Below are 25,478 nucleotides of genomic sequence, written 5' to 3' on the forward strand. Positions count from 1 at the left end.
AGTGTGAGAAATGGTGCAAGTTTAATGCTTGCATTCATGAGTATTTATAGCCTAAAATCTCAATATAAAAATACATACTTTGTGTACCAAAATTGACTATATGTATACACCAAAATTGACTATCCATATCTATATTATTATTATTATTATAACATTTTGAACAATTTCCCTATATCTATTTATTTCTTTGAAGCCTAATATATTGTCTTGGCCCATTATACAAGCCCAAATATTATAAACGCAGAATACTTCACCCGGTAACTATCCTCCGATTGCTACCGTCACTTGCATTCTTCTCGATTATCTCAGGCGGCGATACTCACCGGTAATTTCACACCTTTCATAAAGACAAACGACACACTCACACATAATGCTAATTTAGCACACATATCACAATCAATAGTCACCATTATTATAGTGCTTAATTCTAAGTTAAGAAAATTACGTCTTTTGTTATAGTTAGGTATTTTTCCGTACAAGGTACTTTTAATTCTAGGGTTTCTCACAAATTTCAGCCTTTTGTTATCATGAATGCTTATAATTGTATGAATATTTAGATTTCAGTTAATTACTTTAAATCGGAGGTTGGAGCTCTTTAATTAATGATTCAATGCTAAATTATTTAGTTGTTCTGTGAACCTATTTTTAATGATTGTATTGTTATGATGTTAACCTGATGAATCTGTTTTACAATGTTGAACAGGCGAATTATAAGTTTTATTTTTGGGGGTTAGGGTTAGATTTAGTAAGAATGAGACTGAGATATGCTATGGTATGCTCGTCGAATCAGAATCGAAGTATGGAAGCTCACTTTCTACTTAAAAGAGAAGGTTTTGATGTTTGTTCATATGGAACGGGTACACATGTTAAGCTCCCTGGTCCCTCGCTAAGAGAACCGAATGTTTATGAATTTGGCACTCCTTACAAGCAGATGTTTGAGGAACTCAGGCGTAAAGACCCCGAGCTGTATCCTTGTTATGTTTAAGAACAAATGAATTGAATTGGAAGATGAATTTGAAATGAATATATTGCTTTAATAACTTATAATTTTGAAAAGTAGAGTGATATTGTTTAAATTCTATAGTTTTTGATTTTAGTGAAGATATTGTTAGTCTTAAGTCTTAATTATTGCACAGTTATAAGCGTAATGGTATACTTCCCATGCTCAAGAGGAACTTGACGGTTAAAAATGCACCTCAACGCTGGCAAGAAAATGGCACGGATGGACATTTTGATGTCGTGTTCACTTTCGAGGAAAAAGTATTTGATATGGTTGTTGAAGGTTGGTTTATATCATCTTTACATCTTTTGGGTCACGTGTGTCTCGACAATTCATGTATGTATTGCAGAGTAACATGGCTGTTTCTCATGTTAAATATTTTCGGTTAGACTATTAAAACAACTGTATAATGAACTTTATGTCATAGTTACATTCTTTTTAATTTGGGTGCTTTTGGGTTAGTGCATTGATTGGGCCTTCTAGGTTCCCTACATGGCTACATGAATGAATATTGTTATGAGATTGGTTTTATAGAAATAAATATGATCAAATATTTCAATTAGCAATTAATCAACATGAACTTGCTTCAACTGTTAAAGGACAAACAACCTATCATCACTTATAATTACTTGTAGGAGTTGGATTTATGGTTAGATTCTTATTTCATATTATAATGATGAATGCGGAATTGAAGGTTGTACAAGAACCTAATAGATTAATAGTAGCCAACTGCCCCAAAGGACATGATGTTTATATGTAGAGGTGGTATTTTGACCCATTTACTTATCAATGAGTCCCATTGGGTTGTTTTTCTCAAATGGTTCGATTCGTTCAGCTAAATACGGAAACTGTTAAACGGGTCATAGTGATAAATCTGTCACTTGACTTGTTACCCAACCCATCCATCTTGCCACATCTACTTATTGGGGTTTAACTACTGTGTTACTGGCTTACTGCCGTATCCTAGTTTGTAACTGTATTACAGTTTATCAAACTGATTTTGCTCTTGATAATTATGTGCAGATCTTCATACTCGTGATCAAATACTTCTAAAACCTGTTTTGGTGATAAATTTGGAAGTTAAAGATAACCATGAGGAGGCTGCAGTTGGTGCTCGCCAAACTTTAACGCTTTGTCAAGAGGTCTGTACCATCTACTGTTTTTTAAACTCTGTTTTATTAATTAGAGGTGGCAATTTCAACCCATTTGATTTACAATGGGTTATTTTTGGTAACTTCAATTGGTACCCGTCCAAAGTCACCCAACCAATTTGCCACTTGTAACTGCAAGCAATTATTACACCCTAATGGTGTTTTCTGAATGTGTAGCTTGAAGCAACTGATGGTTGGGAAGATGTGATTGATGATCTTATTTCTACATTTGAGCGACAACACCGAAGAAAAGTTGTCTACACAATCTCCTTCTATTGACCTGCCGTTCATTAGTCTACTTTTGTGTTATATCGATGACATTATCATGGAGAACTTACAGGAAGATTACATTTCAAGTGGGCATTTGAGCTTTGCAGTAACAATAGATGTTTAATATGTTTTTTTGTTGTTGCTATGCCTTGTAATTCTATACATTCCAGCTGTGTATTAGTTTACTAATCAGTTGAAGAAAGTAATAGGAATAACATTCATCTTCAGCAGATAAATGCTGATGTTTATGAAGCTGATTACTATGATTCTTAAGAAGTTGGAGATAAATGTAAGACAACCCTTAGGGCCGTCGTTCGCCAAATCCATTTAGTTATACAAGTTAAAACAACCATAATATACAAAATCAAACAACTAAAGAGCAAAAAGAATAGTTCGAAAGGTGGTCTTGTCCTTTCCTTTACAATTAGTAGCTAGTAGCTCCGTCTTTGAGTAGCGAGAATCTTTCTAATAAATATATAAATATACTCAATGCTATATGTACTATAATTATAATTAAAATAATTTATAACTATTAATTTGTAAATTATAATATTGTGTTCACTTTCATCAAAGTTTGAGCACCCATCGGTATCTATTTATTTGTATATATTTACAAGAAACCAAAATGATCATCAATTAAAGATGATTCACTTAAAATGGAAATCATCATTCCCAAGCAACCAATGTGGATCGTCCATTAAAATAGTTCTATAATTACATATGACATGAAAAAAGTGTTTTAAGCTGACCTGAATATAGTTTCAAATAAATTTCAACAATAATGAACTTGATCATCATATCATCTTCTTATTATATAATGAGGTTTCAGTTCACCAACATTATCAATTAAACTTACTCTCTCAACCAACCTGTCTCAAATAAACCTTTTCTCAACAAATTCAAACAACAAATTCTTGAAGCAAACCCACCGAATAATAACGTTCCTCGGTGGTGATTCATGTATCTCCTTCTAGTACTTGTTTTGTGTTTTGTGGCGTACTTATTCATAGTATGCCTGGTGCTAGACATTGGTAGTTTAAAAGTAGACGTAGGTGTCAAAGACTTGAATTTGAATTTCAACTTGTTAAACAATAACTTTGTGGCTACCTTAGCTCACGTTGGCTACGGTAGCAACAGAGTTATTGTTTAACAAGTTGAAATTCAAACTTAAGTCTTTGACACCTACGTCTACTTTTAAACTACCAATGTCTAACACCAGTCGTACTATGAATAAGTACACCACAAAACATAAAACAGGTACTAGAAGGAGATACATGATCGACCGCGGAACGTTATTATTGGGTGGATTTGCTTTATAGATGTTGAATAATAGCTTATCAGCGAGACAATTTGGGTTGTTTTTCTCAAATGGTTCATTTCTGTTCAGGTAGATACGGAACATGCCAAACAGGTGATAGTGTTAAATCAGTCAGTTGACTAGTTACCCAACCTACCCATCTTGCCACATCTACTTATTGGGTCGATTTGCTGTGTTAATGTTGTTTCCTAATTAATATTATTGTCTATAGAACTGCTTTTGCTGTTGATAATTATGTGCAGATCTTCATACTCGTGATCAGCCTTTTTAAAGTGATTTTTTTGAAATTTTCATATATTATGCTTTATTTATAAACTCTTTATAGAATAGAATAGATATAGACGTATAGTACAATAATTTTTTCATTAATATTCAAAATAGTTTGGACAAAAAATTTTGGACTTATTACCGGACCAAAGTCATCCAACCATTATGCCACGTGTAAATGCAAGTAACTATAACACCCTATGGTGTTTTCTGAATGTGTAGCTTGAAGCAACCGATCATTGGGAAGATGTAATTGACGATCTTATTTCTACATTTGAGCGATAACACCGAAGAAAAGTTGTATACACAATCTCCTTTTTTTGATCCGTTCGATTTTTTATTTAATTCCATGATGAGAAGTAGTTGATTGCTGTTCGTTAGTCTACTTTAGTGTTATACCGATGAGAAGCGGTAGGAATAACCAAAATATTGTGTTTTCCACATGAGGTTTGTCTCAATAGATGACATATTTGTAGTTACGATCTTAACTTATCTTGAGCTTCTTATGTTATTTGTAATACTCTTAACAATTAACTTTCTATAGATGGTTGTTCCATTATTGGTATTCTTGGAAGCAAGTTTTCAAGGTGGTTTAGACAACAACTTAGGAGTAAACTAACATTAAAGTTACCTCCCAAATGATCATTCATTTATCTGTTGTAAACCATTTTTTTTTTCGAACAACAAACTTTATTAAAAGACTACCCCCTAGCGAGCAGCTAGGAAAGGCATGGAAACAATTACAATGGATTTGAAAGGCAATCGTTCCAACTTACTTTCGTTTTTCATCCACTTAACAACCAAATATAAGCAAAATGATAATATACACTTCTTTAACGCTCTAGAATTGAATATCACACTGTTTCGGAACCTCCAAATATGCTACACCAACGATGCCACGATCACATAAAGTCTTGTCTTCGACTCGGAGCGTGCAATCCAGTCTTCGTACAAGCAAACCCATTTGGACCATTCTGAGAAATCCGGGAGCGAAATATCAACCCAAATACGCACTCTTCTCCAAAGAATAACCGTGCCATTGCATCCGAACATGGCATGATGAAGCGATTCGCTACTTTGATTGCATGAAGGGCATGAAGCACATCCTATCACCTGAATGTCGACGCATCTTCTCGATAAGTTAAGACGTGTTGGAAGTCTATCCGAGCCAACCTCAAAAGAAATACGTTAAACTTTCTCGGCAATACCTTCTCCAATCTAGTCAATGTTGCGGAAGTAGGAAGCACTACATCATCCACATGCGATCTAGTTTCACTAACTGAATAGCTGCAACATCTCGCGTTTTTCCGTTAAATTTATTTTAACACCGTCTTTTTTTAGATAATGTCTTTTGTTATCTAAATTCGTATCTTTCGTTAACTAACGTTCGTAATATTTCCGTTATTTGATTTTAACATCTCCCGTTTACTCTAGCGTTTTTAAAATAATTCGTGTGGTTAATTCACGCACCCGCTTCCAAACTCGAGGGACTATTTGTGCCAAGTGACCAAACTTGGCCAAGAGAGTCAACTAGTCAAAGTATCCTCCCCACCATTCATTCATCACCCACCACCATCTTCATACTTCCATTTTTCTCTCAAATCCTCTCAACAAAGAATCATCATCCAAATCTTTTCAAGGAAGCAAACATCAAAACAAATCGTACTTTTGGAATCCTCTCTTCATCCTCTACAACTTGATACCAATTTCATTTCGTTTGGGTAACATTTCTAAAACTCTAGATTTCTCTAATTCGATTTATGAACTTGAAATGGTGTTAGTTAGTGTCTATGGCTCAAGTCTAACATGAATATGTGTTTAGTTTGCTCGATTTGTTGTTTTGAGTAACTAGCTTGAATATGAAAAATGGGTGTGCTTAATCTTGAATTTTGGAGAATTAAATGTTGATATTATGTTAAAGTTCATGTATTAAAAGTGTTACTAGCATCATTAGCTTCATTTTGATGTGTAGGTTGATTTAGAAAAGCTTCATTTACAAAATTGATGAATTCTTGATTCTTGGTTAGGGTTTGATGAACTTTAAAATGGATTTTTGATGCATTGAATGCTATGACATGTTGTTAGTAAGTGTTTAGTTGCAATGTATGTTTAATTACCTTCGAAACGGCGTATCGTATGCGTAAATTGGATTCCCGAATCACCGTTTGCATTTTTGAGCTTGAAACGTTAAATAATGATCATTTATTGAGGTTTTCATTGTTGTTAATGATGGATTTGATTGATGAAATGTGTTTCGTTGTATTCCTCATTAAATTACCTTTCCAACGATATAAGATACGTGTTTTGAATGTTTACGGTTCATAAGTTATGGTTGTTTGAAGTTGGATTCGTTTAAGTGTTCAAAACTGCCAGACTTGTTGAACAGACCATCTGAGCGCCGCTCAAGGTCCTGGAGCACCGCTCCAGGCCCCGGCTGTCCAAAAACGAACATTTTCGTTTAATTCTAACTATGCTACGCACCCCCGATCAACATGGAACTTGGCCAACATGCTTATATATGATTAAAAACCCCAGAAAAATAGTTCGTGACCCGACCCGAACGTGTTGACTTTTTCATTGACTTTGACTTGGACCAAAAGTTGACTTTTATTCAAACATAATCAATACTTTGTTTAATCGTTATAACCTTTCGTTTACACTTATATCTTGCATGAAACTTGACAACGTGATTCACATGCCTTATAATTGAGTCGTAACGAGCCATATGACTAATTGAACACATTTCTCCCGACCTTGTGTCGTAACCGGTTAATTGATACAACTTACTTGTTTAGGTCAAGGCTAAGCAACTTTCATGTACACGTTTACTTTGTGAAGTACCTTTATACTCATGCACTTGAGGTGAGATCATAGTCCCATCTTTTCAACAACTTTTATTCTTTTAAATCGTGGGCTGAGAAACATATACTTTGTTATATCTTGTACTACTTACTTTTATACTTTGAACACAAGTACGAAGAAACAAATATTCCACGGCGAGTTTGAACAAAAATTCTCAATTCGATTATCATTAGTTACACTTGCCGGGTGTAAGCGAGAACTTATGTTGTATGGCCATATGGGTTTAACAAACCCTCATTCGGACTGTTCGCTACCGTTCTACGGATTTTCGAGAAATAGTGTATGTTCTAACACTATTGTGATGAGGTTCTTGGATAGAAAGTTAAGCTTTGATAATTGGGTGCTCGCGAATAACAATTTTTGGAATGCAAACGATTTGGATAATCAACTATGCAAAAATCTTGTGGTTCAAAAACAACGTTTATTACTACACCTATGATTTCACCAACGTTTTTCGTTGACAGTTTTCTATATGTTTCTCAGGTTCATACTTGGCTACTTGAACATGCTTCCGCACACTTTGATTACTTGCTTGGAGTCAAGCATACATGCATACGCTAGCGATAGCACTTTTGGATTTAACTTAAGCATACATACTTACGCTATTTATAGCAAACCGTGATTTTCAACTTATATTATGTTGCAAGTTATTTCATTTATACTTTACTACTTTTGTAAACTTAACTTGTTGTCGAACCATTTGATAAACTAAACTTTGTAAGTCTTGTACGTTTCAAATGAATGCGACATAATTTTGGTCAAACGCATCTCATATAGGGACTATGACCACGTAACGGGACCTAAGTTAACGGCGCCGTCAATGACGATTTTGGCGGGTCGCTACAGATGGTATCAGAGCTGGTTTAACCTTAGCCGTAAAGGTAGTCACGCGTCCGGCTGTCACGCCGGGCACCCTGAACGGACTATGCTTTTTGGCGGGTTAATCGTAGAGGGGGTTCTCACAGTGTAACATGTGAAGAAGCATTGGCTCTTACCCCTTGCGGTCCCTTTGTAGGAGGGTTGGCAGTTTGGCAGAAATGCGGGCCGTAAAATCAGTGTCTGAGGTACGCTCAGTGGTCACCAAGCGGTTAGCTGGAAAGGCACTGAGTGGGTTTCTACCCCATCTGTTGTTACAGATGGTATCAGAGCGTTGGTTGTAGGGAACTAGGATATGCATTAGTGTGTCTGACAGAGTCGTTAGGACGCATTAGTGAATCTAGACTACAACCGGATAGTTAGTCATTGCATTCTGACATACATTTGCTATAGATAGCACTTACTTGACTATTTTTGCATTATACTTGAATCTTTCTAAGGTGAACTCCTTAACGGTACCAAATTTTCATCATACGATCCTGTACTTTACCACTTTCTGGTAACACGCGTAATTTCAAGATTCATACACGTATGGATGACGACGACTTCATTAGTTACACAAGTCCGGGAACTTTGTCTCCCATGTTGTTATTCACCCCGCCTCAGCTTACTATCCACAAGTGGTGTAAAGTTACCACCACTACTTTCGATGAGTATCGTCATCACTATTTATCACTACGGTTACGTACTACTCGTTATCATAAATTCGTTACTCTTTTCGTGCCTAAAGGCATTATTGTTTGACTTGAACCGCATTGACGTGAACAATTATTTATACACTTCCCTGGGGAAACGCATCTTCAGAGTTGCACTATTTCTTTCGATTAATACAAGTCACGTTAGTGACGCCGTTACACTCTATTCATTTTAAATCTTCATGATTACATGAACTTGAATTTATGGAGTGATGTGGGAATGGAGGTATGAGTTAGCATAATATAACGACACTCGATCAACGTGGTTATATTATGGTAAGTCATACCAAAGTTCTAATGACACGTGATGGTGATTGGACTCGATCAACCTAATCACCACCATGTGCCATGTACATGACTTCATTTTTCTTGTTGGACATCCGAAAACTCCGAGAATATTGATAACAACCATACCAGGGACACACCTTCGATTATTGTCGAACCATATCTATGCTTCCGAATGAATGACAAATTCTTTTAGCTTCAAACATATGTTACACATGTATATTATCTCGTCTTCGCACAGTTTTTTCGACGGACTACAATATGCTTGATATGCTCACATCGAGGCGAAGACTTCTCTCGCATCACACTCATACTTCCGGTTCAGGGAATCTTCTATCTAAATCCTCAGTGGAGAGAGAGACTCTTCACGTTATACTAGTGTTCGCCACGAGGGTGAATAGTCCTAACGAACGTTTTTCAGAAACCGATAAGAAACTTGTCCTAATGATAATGCTAAAAACGAACATATATTTCATAGCATTATCCCTCAAGAAAGACAAGCTTTTAGTTGCAATTGTTCTATTTACAAGTGATATTCGTTTAAATAATAAAAGGTGAAGACAAAAGACAGATTCGATGAATTGAAGACGCAAACGACCAAAAAGCTAAAAAGTACAAAGTAAAATCAAAGTGGTTCAAATTATTGATGAGAAACGTCTAAAAGTTACAAGAGTACGAGCCGTGAAACACAAAGTACAAGATATTAAATTGTACGCAAGGACGTTCGAAAATCCGGAACCGGGACCAGAGTTAACTCTCAACGCGCGACGCAACGGAGCTAAAATTACAAGTAAACTATGCACATAAATATAATATAATTTATAAATAATTTTTAAAATTATATATATATTATATATATTTATTAAAAGCGTCGGCAAACTAGCAAACAAAAGCATTTGGGCTGGATCCAGCTGGCCATGCGATCGCATGGCCTGGAAGAACAAAGCTCATGCGATCGCATGGATCCCAAACTCTGGCCACATCTATAAATTTCGCGTGTTTTGGCCGAATATCACACATCTTTTTCTAATCTCTCTCTCACGATATATATATATATATATATATATATATATATATATATATATATATATATATATATATATATATATATATTCTATAATTTTAATTTTAATTTAAGATTAATAATAATAAGGTTATGTTAGCGAATGTTGTAAGGGTGTTAGTCGAAATTCTGTCCGTGTAACGCTACGCTATTAATACTCATTGTAAGTTATGTTCAACCTTTTTAAATTAATGTCTCGTAGCTAAGTTATTATTATGCTTATTTAAGCCAAAGTAATCGTGATGTTGGGCTAAATATTAAAGACGGGGTAATTGGGTTTTGGACCATAATTGGGGTTTGGACAAAAGAACGACACTTGTAGAAATTGGACTATGGACTATTAATGGGCTTTATATTTGTTTAACTGAATGATAGTTCGTTAATTTAATATAAAGATTTACAATTTGAAGTATCTATAAATAACCATATACACTTGATCGGACACGATGGGCGGGATATTTATAAATACTAATAATCGTTCATTTAACCGGACACGGGGATGGATTAATAGTCAATAGACTCATTAAAACAGGGGTGGATTATGTACAAGGACACTTGGCATAATTGTTAACAAAGTATTAAAATCTTGGGTTACACGCAGTCGATAACCTGGTGTAATCATTAACAATGTATTAAAACCTTATTACAGTTTAAGTCCCCAATTAGTTGGAATATTTGACTTCGGATATAAGGATAATTTGACGAGGACACTCGCACTTTATATTTATGACTGATAGACTGTTATGGACAAAAACCAAATGGACATATCGAATAATCTAGGACAAAGGACAATTAACCCATGGTAATAAATTAAAATCAACAAGTCGAACATCATGATTACGGAAGTTTAAATAAGCATAATTCCTTTATTTTATATCTTATCGCACTTTTATTATCGTACTTTTTAATTATCGCAATTTTATTTATTTATAGTCATTTTATTTATCGCACTTTTAATTATCGAAATTTTATTTATCGTCAATTACTTTACGCTTTAAATTAAGTTATATTTATTTTTAATATTTTACATTAGATTTTAATTGTGACTTAAGACATAAAATCGACAAACCGGTCATTAAACGGTAAAACCCCCTTTTTATAATAATAATAATACTACTTATATATATATATATATATATATATATATATATATATATATATACATATTTATATTTTTACAATTATAGGTTAAAAAAATATAGCGTTAAACTTGGCTAGCTCCCTGTGGAACGAACCGGACTTACTAAAAACTACACTACTGTACGATTAGGTACACTGCCTATAGTGTTGTAACAAAGTTTAGGTATATCCACTCTATAAATAAATAAATAACTTGTGTAAAATTGTATCGTATTTAATAGTATTTTGCAATAAAAATATAACTATTTCGTACCCCTCTGCTTTAACATCAAGTATTTTTGGCGCCGCTGCCGGGGAACGCCGAAGCGAAACGCTATAAAAAAAATTATTAAGCTTTAATTCATTTTTATAAAAATACGTTTTATATAATACAATCAAAAATATAAAAGAAAAAGAAAAATATATATTTATATTTTTAAGTTTAGTTAAATTTAAAAAGTTTATATTTCTATTTATTGTGAAAAGTTATAAAAATTAATAAGTAAATTTTTCTTATTTATAAGTTTTATATAAATTTTTTTACAAAAATATAAACCAAAAAAAAAAAGATCTAAAAAAGTATACGGGCCGAACACTGTAGAAGCCCAACAAAGTGGCCTGATATCCGAAGCCATGAGACAGCATGGTATTATAACACCCAGCTCATGCGATCGCATGAGCTGATTTGACAGGCCCCATGAAAATCTGATTCTACCATCTTCATAGCGCCTCCCCTATATTTTATTATTATTACTATTATTATTATTATTATTATTATTTTTATTATTGTTTTTTATTTATCTTTGTATGTTTTAATTTATTTTTTTAATTTCTATTTTCTAGCTAAAAAAGTCTTTTTTTAGCCGGAGGTCCTCACGGAAGCAATCTCTCTACCCTGGAGTAGAGAGGGGGATGAATTTCCTTTACCGTGGGTGGAGAATTCTCTCGACTCGTGGTAACAGAAACGACTTCTCTTCTAGTTTAGGGTAGAGGAAGGATTGTCTACACCTTACCTCCCCCATACCTCGCAGGCGCGAGATTGGGTATTGTTGTTGTTGTTGTTGTTGTTGTTGTTGTTGTTTAGTTTTTAATTAATTTGTAATTTAAGTGTTAATTAGTTTTATTAATATATTAAAATTAATACTTTTATAAAATAATAATATAAAAATAATATTTTCATAAAAATTGTATCTTTATAACTTTAAGTTTTATTTTTATATTTTCATATCTTTTTAATCGTTTAAATTTTATATTTATCGTTCGTAATTAACTTTAAGACTAGTATTTTGCCGTAGTTAATTTTTATTTCTAGATTTTTTTAGGCTTTGCCGTAAAATCTCTTAAGTGCTTTTTTTTCTTTAGACTAAGATTTAGGTGCTTTTAAATTTTGCGACGCCTTTTTAAGATTTTAGTATTTTTTTAAGTTATTGCCGTTTTGAATATAGAATTCCCTTTAAGCTTTAATACCTTTAGACGTAAGTTTTAATTTTTAGTTTTTAGAATTCTAAGTTTCGACGCGCTATGTTCTTTTTATTATTTTTCGACCATTTATTTTTCGACGTTTTTCGACGCGCTCTTTTTTCTTTCTTATTTCTCGACGCTCTAGTTTTTAGGACATAGAATTTTCTATTTCTTCTCTAAAATTTCAAAACGAAAAATTATTTTAAGCGGTTAAATTGATAGACATCCAAAATTTTCTGGTTCGTAGTAATAGTTGGATTTGTTAGTGGCGAGTTGTGGGCTTCCGATTTAAAGGGTCCTGGCTACCTGCTGCATCTATTGGCTATTCGAAACGTGGGCAAAATCAGAAAAGTCTATTAATTTGATAACGTATATAATTTTTATCTTTTATAACTAATAGGATATTCAGTGAATGCACCGAGCAAAACGTTCACCACCTTTCATACGTTCACCACCTGTAACTCGATCAAGACATCTAGCCAATATTGTCGCCGTTGATTTTTCTTTAGAATCGTCATCTAGTCGACCAAGTACTCCAATTCAAATTTCCGATAATCCATTTTTTGAACCCGACCTCACAATTGAGAATCCGGAGGATATTCAGGGACAATTCAGAGATCCTGAACCACTAATCATTCCTCCTGAACCAAAAATCACTCATTCAGAGATTGTCGAGGAAGAAACCATTAAGTCAGAATCCTCTAGTGATTCAGATTCAACAAACTCAATTATGGAAAATCTGGAACCTCTAAGTATGGAAGACCGAATGAGAGCTAAACGCACTGGCCAAGGTCACGCAATTACTCAACCAGACATTAATGCACCAGATTATGAAATCAAAGGACAAATCCTACACATGGTAACTAATCAATGCCAATTTAGTGGTGCGCCGAAGGAAGATCCAAATGAACATCTTCGAACCTTTAATAGGATATGTACTCTATTTAAAATCCGAGAAGTGGAGGATGAACAGATATATCTCATGTTATTTCCCTGGACTTTAAAGGGAGAAGCCAAAGATTGGTTAGAATCGTTACCTGAAGGGGCGATTGATACATGTGATGTTTTAGTTGAAAAATTTCTTAAACAATTCTTTTCGGCATCTAAAGCCGTGAGACTTCAAGGAGAAATTGTTACGTTCACGCAAAAGCCAAATGAAACTCTATATGAGGCGTGGACAAGATTTGGAAAGTTGTTGAGAGGATGTCCTCAACATGGTTTAGACACTTATCAAATAGTACAAATATTCTATCAAGAATACGACATTACTACACGAAAGGACATCGACATAGCAGCTGGTGGCTCCATTATGAAGAAAACCGCAACTGAAGCTTATAAAATTATTGATAACACTGCTTCCCACTCACATGAGTGACATCAAGAAAAAGATATCGTTAGATCATCTAAAGCGTTTAGAGCCGATTCTAGCCATGAATTTGATTCCATTTCCGCAAAGATAGATGCTGTCGAAAGACGAATGGAAAAGATGACTAAAGATATTCACACAATACGAATTAGTTGTGAGCAGTATGGAGGACCATATTTGACAAAAGATTGTCTCAGTATTGAACAAACAATGGACCAAAGAGAGAATGTTTCATACATGAACCAAAGTGAAACGACCCGTCAAAGTACACTTGACGACCATCGTTATCTTGGTCCCACAGCTTGATCATAACTCTATATGAATTTGATAAATAACCTTGCATTCTTTATTTAAAAATGATTTCCTATAAAGGAAACCTACCAAAATATGTAAGTTTAGAAAAACCATACATTATGACTTAACCAAAAGTTGACCAAAACAAGTCAACAACATCCACCATTAAATGTATCAAAATAGAATGCAAGTTAATGTTTAACAAAAGCTGCCATCATAAATATGCAGACTCTCTAAGTACAGCGGAAGCAATCAATCATGAACCTGAGAATAAAACATGCGAGTAACTGTCAACAAAAATGTTGAGTGAATTATAGGTTTAATATTGCAAACAATATTTAATTTAAACCATAAAAATTTATGTTTGAAAACATAAAAACTCCTTTTTGGACCACAAAATTATATGCTAGAAAATATATAAAAACATTATTCCATTTTCTGTGAGCCACCTGGTAACTACTTAACCATTTATTTACCCTTTCCAAACACAATAAATAATATACACCGAACAAGTGTATCTTCAACTAAATACGAAGTACTAAACATTCCGATTATAAATTGCTAGCGCGACTAGCTCGAAATGGGGTTGTCAAACTCGATGGATCTATCTATAGGATTCGCGTTCACCAGTAGAAATCAGTGATTACAATTACCAGCTTAGGAAATATTTTTGTTCGACTCACAATGAATAATTTAAACCAACTTCCAAATGTGTCCAAAATATAAAATAAATTGCACGTATTCTCATCCCAAAAGATTTAAAATATGAAAATGGGACTATAACTCACCTTAAAGCAAACGAAGTAACCACACAAAATGCGAACAGCAAACGAAGTAAAGTGATCAGGAATGATCACAACGCCGACCTATAAATAAAGCAGGTCGATATAAATAACTAACTTAGGTCAAGTCTTAGTATGATAGCTATTGTACATGTTGCAAGTAGACATAGAACAACACTTAACATGCATCGGTTTGATCGGAACAGCGTACGAACACACACTTTCTTTTTTTAGAAAGTTTCTATTTTTAGCAGGTTTCCATTTTAGGAAAGTTTCTATTTTAGGAAAGTTTCTATTTTTGGAAAGTTTCTATTTTAGGAAAGTTTCTATTTTAGGAAAGTTTTTATTTTTGGAAAGTTTCCAAATTTAGAAAGTTTCCATATTTAGAAAGTTTCTATTTTTAGAAAGTTTTTAAGTTAGGAAAGCTTCCTTAATTAGAAAGTCAACAAAAGTCAACTGAAAGTCAAAGTCAATCAAAAGTCAACTCAAAAGTCAACCTTGGTCAAACATAGTCAACATAAATTTTAAAAGTGTAAGTTGTAATAATAATATAAGTTATAATGTTCATTAAAGTTAAATATTTATAATTATGTTATAACATAAGTTTAATTAAATTAAAATGAATTATTAAAGTTAAAATAAGTTTAAATGATATAATTAATATAACATAAGTATTTAATTAATTAATTAAACATTAGTCATAATATAAGTATTATTAATTAATAATAAATTTTAATCATATCATATGTATTATTAATTAATAATGAATTATTAATCATATCATAAGTTTCTAATTATAATTATTAAACCATAAGTATTTTAATAATTAAATTATAATTAAATAATAACTAAGCCTTATAATAATTAAATAATTAATTAATCCTTATTATAAGTCTTATAATAATAATCTCATAATATAAGTTTAATACTTATCATAAGTATTTTCCATTAATAATAAAAGTATTATTAATCATAAGTTTAATTAAAAGTTTAATTAAATCATAAGTAATTAAATAATGATATAATAAATATATATCATAAGTCTTAAATTATAATAATTACTTTTTATATCATAAGTCTTAAATTATAATAATTACTTTTTATATCATAAGTAATTTAATAATAATGAAAATCATTATTTATATCATAAGTTTTAATAATTAACCATAAGTTTTAATTAAAAGTTCATCGGGTCATAACTTGAGCCCCGGGTGTCTGTTTTCGGCGAGTCTTATATATATCTCCGCCTAATCAAACCATCCAACACATTGGTGCACTCAAGAACACCCCAAGAACAGTAACCAAGTCGTGATGATCAGCCATTAAACAACTTGGAACTTTAATCCGTTCAAAAACATGTTTTAGTCATAACGGGTGATCCGTGGCTCGGATTTCGATGACCCGAACATGAAAGTTCATCCCATCATCAATACTAACACACTAGCACATCCTAAAGACTCCAAAAGTGGTCATAAAGTCAGACCAAACCTGGAACAATTCATTTTCACAATTTAATTCCAACAAAACACTATTTTAATCATAACTAGAGCTCCGGGAATCGAAATGACATGAATCCGGAGTCTAAAATTAATGTCTTGATGAGAGGAACTCATCTAGATACTTTAATTTCACTTTTATAACAATTAAGTTTACATAAATGATCAAACAAGCCGCTGTCCCAAATTAATCAAACCGAAAACATGAATTAACGAGCATTTCTACGCATACAATCAACAATACAATAACATATAAGCATCATACTACCAAAATAACATTCAAAATCAGTAAAATGAATAAGAATTGAAAAATTAGGGTTCATAGGTATACCCAAATCGAAGAACAAAGGATGTAATCGTGTAGAGAACGAAGAGTACAATCTGGATATGATAAAAGCCCTAATTCTTTAAGCTTGAAAAATGAAGATGATGATGGTTGTTTATGGTGGTGGTGACGGCAATGGGAGCAAAGGGAGGAGAAGAAGAAAAGTTTTTAGGTTAGAAATGAGGAATTGGTGAGTTTTGATCTAATGAACACTAGTTTGCAACTTTTGACAAAACACCCCCCCCCCCCCCCAAGGGAATTTTTAGCCAAAGTCAGAAATGGGGTGGGCCCCACTATTCCAAAATGTTAAAAAGTCAATTAGCTTGTCCCGATCGAAGCCCGAAACGCGAAAACGCTACTACGCGATTGATTTTTCGGAGAGATAACAAATACGCGGCGAATAAAATATATAAACACTAAATATAAACATATGACATTAAAATATCATATTTAAAATAATTAGGACTTAAAAATCCCAAAAGCTTGCCCGTTGGTTTGAAAATTGAAAAGATTAGCTGGACAGAAATCCGCGACACGTAGAAATGTATAACTTAAAATATGAATACAAATATTCACATAACACATAATAATTAATATATTATTACTAAAATAATAATATTGGTCATAGAAATGACGTGGCACGAATAACAGTTAATGGTCGTTAAATAGTTAACGGTAAAAGATAGCGGAAAAAGTAGGGTCGTTACACAAAGGCCTGGAAATAATTATCAGAATAATTATCAACCGCAAAGACCAATCTACAATCAAAATCAGAATTATAACCGAAATGTTCCATACAACAATCAACAAGGTCCTAGCAATCAACAAGTATCTAATAATACTTACAATCAGCAAAGACCTATTTTTCCAAATAAACCACCACAAAACGATGATAAAAAGCCAAATTTAGAAGACATGATGTCGAAACTGGTTGAATCTCAAACTCAATTTTTCACATCTCAGAAACAAACAAATGAACAAAATGCTCAAGCATTTAGAAATCAACAAGCTTCTATTCAAAATCTGGAACAAGAAGTAAGCAACCTAGCAAGGTTGATAGGTGAAAGAAAATCGGGAAGTCTACCTAGCGATACAAATGCTAACCCCCGGAATGAAACAGCTAAAGTCATTACCACGAGAAGTGGTATTACACTTAAACCACCTGCAATACCTGAAATTTCTGATGACTCTATTCCTACTACACAAGAACCACAATCTGAACAAGAAAAGGAAACAGAACCGGTAGTTGAAAAGGTTAATGAAGATAACACAGTTAAGGCTAAATCTTATGTTAAACCATACCAACCACCACTTCTTTACCCGAGTAAAATGAGAAAAGAAAGACTTGAAGCCGAGCAATCCAAATTCTTGGATATGTTTAAATAAATAAATGTCAATCTTTCTTTCATTGATGTAATTTCAGGAATGCCTAGGTACGCCAAATTCTTGAAAGATCTAATCACAAATAGAAAGAAAATGGAAGAACTCTCGGCTGTTACTATGAATGCTAATTGTTCTGCAGTGTTGTTGAATAAGATACCAGAAAAACTTTCAGATCCAGAAAGTTTCACAATTCCATGTTTTCTGGGTAGTCTTAGTTCAATAGAAGCATTGTCAGACTTAGGTGCTAGTATAAATTTAATGTCGTATTCATTATACGCTAAACTAGACCTCGGAGAATTGAAACCAACACGAATAAGTATACAACTAGCCGATCGATCAGTAAAATATCATAGAGGGATAATGGAGAACATGCTAGTTAAAGTTGGTACTTTAGTATTTCCAGTAGATTTTGTTATTCTGGACATGGAAGAAGATTCTCGAGTTCCTCTTATATTAGGAAGACCATTCTTAAACACAGCTAAAGCAATAATAGACGTGTTCGGTAAGAAATTGACCCTAAGTATAGAGGACGGGAGTGTTACCTTTTCTGTTGATAGAGCCATGCAACAACCGCAATCTGCAGATGATACATGTTATTATATTCAAACTATAGATTCACATGCAGAATTGTTAGAAGAATTTCCAGAATTACAAGGAACGGGAGAATGTTCTTTAGGAGAAGGAACTGAACCAATTAATGAAGCTGAAATGTTAGCCACACTCATAGCTAATGAATATGAACTAACAATAGAAGAACTTCAAATGCTAAAAGAAGAAGACAGATATCGATATAAATCATCGATAGAAGAACCACCGACATTAGAGTTAAAGCCACTTCCAAACCATTTAGAATATGCTTATTTACATGGTGAATCTGAATTACCTGTAATAATATCGTCTTCTCTTACAGAAAATGAAAAATCTCAACTCATTTCTGTGCTAAAAGCTCATAAACCAGCTATTGCATGGAAAATTCATGACATTAAAGGCATAAGTCCTTCGTATTGCACACATAAAATCCTTATGGAAGAAGGTCATAAAACGTATGTGCAACGCCAACGAAGACTAAATCCTAATATGCAAGATGTTGTTAAAAAAGAAATTATTAAACTGCTAGATGCATGTTTAATTTATCCAATCTCTGATAGTCCATGGGTAAGCCCAGTTCAATGCGTACCTAAGAAGGGTGGCATGACTGTCATCACAAATGAAAAAAATGAGCTTATTCCTACTAGGACTGTAACAGGATGGCGTATTTGTATTGATTATAGAAAATTAAATGACGCCACCAGAAAAGATCACTTTCCCTTACCTTTCATTGATCAAATGTTGGAAAGATTAGCCGGGAATAGTTACTATTGTTTTCTTGACGGTTTTTCCGGATACTTTCAAATTCCAATAGCACCCGAGGACCAAGAGAAACCCACATTCACGTGCCCTTATGGTACTTTTGCTTATAAACGCATGCCATTTGGACTTTGCAACGCCCCTGCAACCTTTCAAAGGTGCATGATGGCGATCTTTCACGACATGATAGAAGAATGCATGGAAGTTTTCATGGATGACTTTTCAGTCTTCGGTGATACTTTTGAATCATGTCTAAGTAATCTTGAATGAATGCTTATTAGATGCGAACAATCAAATTTAGTTCTTAATTGGGAGAAATGCCATTTCATGGTTAAAGAAGGCATCGTTCTTGGTCACAAAATTTCAAAGGAAGGAATTGAAGTGGATAGAGCTAAAGTAGATGTAATTACTAAACTTCCACATCCCACCAATGTTAGAGGAGTTAGGAGTTTTCTAGGGCATGCCGGTTTTTACCGACGTTTCATAAAAGATTTTTCTAAAATTGCCACTCCCATGAATAAACTCCTAGAAAAGGATGCTCCATTCATCTTTTCAGATGAATGCATCAAATCTTTTAATATTTTTAAAGAAAAACTCACTAATGCGCCGATCATGATAACTCCAAATTGGAATTTACCATTTGAACTTATGTGCTATGCAAGTGATTTTGCAATGGGAGTCGTTTTAGGACAAAGGATTGAAAAACGATTTCAACCTATTTATTACGCTAGTAAGACATTACAAGGAGCACAAATGAATTACACAACTACTGAAAAAGAACTCCTTGCTATTGTCTTTGCTTTTGACAAATTTTGTTCATATCTCGTTCTAGCTAAAACGGTGGTCTATACCGACCATTCTGCTCTTAGATACCTATTTTCGAAACAAGATGCCAAACCACGATTAATTCGCTGGATCTTACTCTTACAAGAGTACGATATTGAAATTCGAGATAAAAAGGGAGCAGAAAATCTCGCCGCTGATCATCTTTCTCGTCTTGAAAATCCTAAATTAGAAGTTCTAAATGAATTGGCCATACAAGATAACTTTCCAGATAAATATCTATTGAAGATAGATTATAATGAAATTCCATGGTTTGCAAACTATGCAAACTACTTAGTATGTGGATTCCTTGAAAAAGGGTTGTCGTACCAAAAACGAAAGAAATTCTTTAGTGATATAAAACACTATTTCTGGGAAGATTCACATTTGTTTAAAAGTTGTCCCGATGGAATAATATGCCGATGCGTATTCGGGGATGAAGCTAGTCAAATCTTAAACCACTGTCACACAGGACCAACAGGAGGGCATTATGGGCCTCAACTCACAGCAAGAAAAGTTTATGACGCTAGATTCTATTGGCCTACAATTTTCAAAGACGCACACCTTCTTTGTAAATCCTATGATGCTTGTCAAAGGGCCGGAAAAATAAATCAACTTGATGAAATGCCACAAAATGTCATTCAAGTATGGGAAGTATTTGACGTTTGGGGTATTGACTTTATGGGTCCATTTCCAAAATCTCATAATAATCTCTACATTCTCATTGCCATTGATTATGTATCTAAATGGGCGGAAGCACAAGCTCTCCCGACTAACGATGCACGAGTTGTAGTTAACTTCTTAAAACATCTTTTTGCAAGGTTCGGAACACCGAAAGCTTTAATAAGTGATCGGGGTACTCATTTTTGTAACAATCAACTTGAGAAAGTTCTCAAAAGATATGGAGTAACTCATAAAATCTCAACCGCTTATCATCCACAAACAAGTGGACAAGATAAAAATACAAACCGAGCTTTAAAATGTATTCTAGAGAAAACCGTAGGATCAAATCCGAAGGAATGGTCCATGAAATTGGAGGATGCACTCTGGGCTTTTAGAACAGCCTACAAAACTCCAATTGGTACCACATCTTTTAAACTCGTTTACGAAAAAGCATGTCACCTTCCAGTAGAAATTGAGCACAAAGCATTTTGGGCTTTGAAGACATGTAATCTTGATTTGCATGAAGCGGGACGTTTACGATTAAGTCAACTAAACGAATTAGAAGAATTGAGACATGAAGAATACGAAAATTCATTAATCTATAAAGAAAGAACGAAGAAATGGCATGATAAAAGAATCAGAAGTTCAAAAGAATTTAAAGAGGGAGACCGAGTTCTTCTTTTCAATTCAAGATTCAAGCTATTTCCTGAAAAATTGAAATCAAGATGGTCTGGACCATTCATAGTCAAAAGAGTTTTTGAAAGGACCCGTCCTAATCCACCTGGACGAAGTCATCAACATTTGGTCCCATTGCGATGATCGGCTCCAAGTAATGTCCTTATATTGAGCAAATGCACAGCGGAAGACTTAATTCGTACCTAAGAATAAACATGCTTTCAAAGTGTCAACCAAAAGGTTGGTGAGTTCATAGGTTTATCATGACAATCATTTCAATATGTTAATAGACCACAAGATTTCATAATTATAAACATAATACACTCGCAAGTGTATGTAAAGCATTCTAGGTGGTTGAGCACTTGGTAACCATACTTAACATTTAATCAATGTCGCATATTCCCTTTATTATGAAATCTTACTACACCGTACCAAGTGTAGTCACCAAAACGAAGTACTGTGCAATCGTTGAATACTGGTCGTCCAGTCCGGTTGGGGTTGTCAGGCCCGATAGATCTATCAACAGGATTCGCGTTTACAATACCCATGTAAATAGTAGTTACCAAGCTACAGGGAAATATGCCAGTGGTACAACTCAACGTAGAATATATTTTTAAGTACTTGTGTCTATTTTGTAAACATTTATAAAAGCAGCGCATGTATTCTCAGCCCAAAAATATATATTGCAAAAGCAATTAAAAAGGGAGCAAATGAAACTCACCATACTGTATTTTGTAGTAAAAATACATATGACGTCATTGAACAATTATAGGGTTAGCCTCAGATTCACGAATCTATATCATTCATATGTATATTAATACATATAATCATAATCGAACAATTTATATATTATATCCTAAATTATATATCTTATATATAATTTGTATATATATTTATTATAGTTAGTGTTTATATAGTTTTATATATACATATGTTTAATATTATATCAAAAGTCAACAATTTGTTATATGTAGCTATTATATAAATAATCTTAATATATACAATTAGATGTATTGAGTTAGTTGTACATGATATATTCTTATATAGAAAATATTTATTTGTTATAATAATTTTGTTAATATGAAAGTAATAATAATAATAATAATAATAATAATAATAATAATAATAATAATAATAATAATAATAATAATAATAATAATAATAATAATAATATAGTTATAAAAATAAGAATTTTTTAATAATAACAATACTAATGAGGATAATAATAATGTTATTAATAATAATAATACTTATAATAATAATAATAATAGTGATAATAAAGATAGTAATAATAATAATTAATAAATTGCCCATAATAATAATGTTAAAATTAATAATAATAACAATAATAATAATAACTTTTAGAAAAATAAGACTACCTCATAAAGGGTTTTAAAAAAAATTGTCTCCAGCGGGAAATGAACCCGGGACCTCGTGAATAACCATAACACTCTGAACCATTGGGCTATTGCCCATTTTCTGTTTTTAACTCAGTTTTATATGTTTATAACTCGCTTTTATTTTGTTCATCTTCATCACTAGGAATTCGATCAAAGAACGAATCAGTCTTAACCTTCGAATTACTCCTTCGACTTTAAGACTAGAACTTAAATTGAAATCGACTAGAGGTGGAGTTATTGATTAACAATCAATCGAAAAAAATAAAAAAAAATAAAAGAACAGATAGATAGCTGTTCGTGAAGAACCAAAACAACACAAAATTGATTTTTGGTTTTTAATGGATTTCAGACAAAAGTTTCTACACAAAGTAGGTTTAGAATTATTCTTATAAACTTCCTAAAACCTCAATTGAATCAGAAACATCAAAAGGAATTCGAATTTCGCGATGAACAACTCTCTTGACTTTTGAAACTAAAACTTTGACTTCGAAATTTGGATTCGTTATGAAAAGTTGAGATTTAAAACTTTGCAGATAGTTTGACTTGATGATTCCTAACACAATTGTATAAATACATTTTTGATTTTGTTTTGAAATTGAGTTTAAAAAAAAAAAACAGGGCGTAGAGCTCTTGTTTCTTTTTTTTTTCTCAATTGCATAAGTTCCTATATAATACGTGAATTTTTGTTTACTATTATGATTGAAACTGACAGGTAACGGATTGCAGACAGAAACAATTTACAAAGATTGGAAGTGATGCTCACAGATTTTTGACAGGATATAAATCGAATAAAAAATATATATAACAAATCATAAGATAATTTAATTCGTACAATTTGATGTAGATTTGTAATGAACTTTAAACAAGGAAACAAAATTCAAATATAGTTGATAGTGATGTACATCAGATTCCATTTATAGAGTTTGTTATCTATTTTTATCTTAAATAAATAAGTGTAAATTTTAATAATAATAATTCTATTAATATTATTAATAATAATTGATAATAATACTGATAATAATAATTATTAATAATAATTTTCATAAATAATTATAATATTGGTAGAAATAATAATAATAATAATAATAATAATAATAATAATGATTATAAGAATATTGATCATATTATCAATGATAATAATAAATATAATGATTTTGAATGATAATACTAAAACTAAGGTAACAAATTACATGTTTCATTCTTATTTTTATTTATTTTTTATTATTATTTTTTTATCTATATAGTATATATTATAATAATATTAATAATACAATTAATAATAATGAGAGTAATATTAATATTGATATATCACTATAACTAAACTTGTAATTATATTAATATATTAATATTACATATGTCATTTAAAATTTATACATTTACATATACATTACTATACAATATGTGTTTGTTAATGTTTTATATATATGAGTGATATATTTATTTGCTCAAAGTATTATTTTGTTTCATAATAGAAATAGATATTATATCTTTTATCACATAATATTTATACCCTTCATACAAAAAAATTCATATATATAAATATTGATTTTCACACAATTGCTCGTGAATCGTCGGAAATAGTCAAAGGTCAAAGGATTTCATGAATATAGTTCAAAACTATTGAGACTCCACAATACAGACTTTGTTTATCGTGTCGGAAATCATATAAAGATAAAGTTTAAATTATTGGTCGGAAATTTCCGGGTCGTTACAGTACCTACTCGTTAAAGAAATTTCGTCCCGAAATTTGATCATGGTCGTCATAGCTAACATTAAGAATGTTTTCATGACGAATTTGAGCTGATAAATAGAGTTTTATCATCATTGAGTAATATGGATAAAACAATTCGATTAATCAAAAAGTATGAATGAAGCTATTACAAAAGATTGAGATGAGTAAATGCAGATTTGTCTTAACCAGTGACGTAGTCATGGTTGATTTTCGGAATTCAAGGGATTTAAAAGAAAATCTTGGAAATCTATAAGATCTGATTCTTCGAGATTTAAGTAAATTAGGATCTCTTTAATTAAATGCGATTATCTGTCTCAATTGCTTTGTCTGGTATCTTCTCTATAAATGAACTTCTTTCGTTCCATTATTTTCACCACTCCAATTCTTTCTTTCTCGATCCATACTTTCAAACGATTGTGAAAATGCTTAATCCAGTTCTGATCCTTGTCCTCATCCTTACTATCGCAACATTCATTTTCCTTTTCCAATTGCCACCAGAGGAATCTAATTTCTTCTACTTCGCCTTTGGGATTATAGTGTTTTTAATTCTCCCGTGTCTTTATGTTACGATAAACATTGACATACACGGTTTGTAATTTATGTGCCGTTATCGGGCTTTATATCTTCTCTTATACTTCGAAGTCCTTACTTCTGTTTTCTATAATCATCGTCATTCCCAGTTAATACTTCCCCCTATTTGCTGCGATTTATACTCCAACTTCTATTTTGGAGCTTTGTCCCTTCGTTTCTTCTTCTTGCAATTAGCATCTCTTGTAATGATCCAAAATTTGTAGATATAAGTTTCAGAATGAATATTGTTAATGTT

The 25,478-nt window shown here is 32.6% G+C and overlaps 1 protein-coding gene across 1 annotated transcript; it reads left to right on the top strand.

The window, feature by feature from the left end:
* Nucleotides 1–218: 218 nt before the first annotated feature.
* Nucleotides 219–2,727, top strand: LOC139857697 (uncharacterized). Its single transcript, XM_071846526.1, has 5 exons — nucleotides 219–325; nucleotides 704–966; nucleotides 1,137–1,282; nucleotides 2,024–2,142; nucleotides 2,329–2,727. The coding sequence occupies exons 2-5, from the start codon at nucleotides 752–754 to the stop codon at nucleotides 2,428–2,430; spliced, it is 582 nt and encodes a 193-aa protein (XP_071702627.1). The 5' UTR covers nucleotides 219–325; nucleotides 704–751; the 3' UTR covers nucleotides 2,431–2,727.
* The last annotated feature ends 22,751 nt before the right edge of the window (nucleotides 2,728–25,478 follow it).

The sequence above is a fragment of the Rutidosis leptorrhynchoides genome, chromosome 1 (assembly GCF_046630445.1).
Source record: "Rutidosis leptorrhynchoides isolate AG116_Rl617_1_P2 chromosome 1, CSIRO_AGI_Rlap_v1, whole genome shotgun sequence".
NCBI lineage: Eukaryota > Viridiplantae > Streptophyta > Magnoliopsida > Asterales > Asteraceae > Rutidosis > Rutidosis leptorrhynchoides.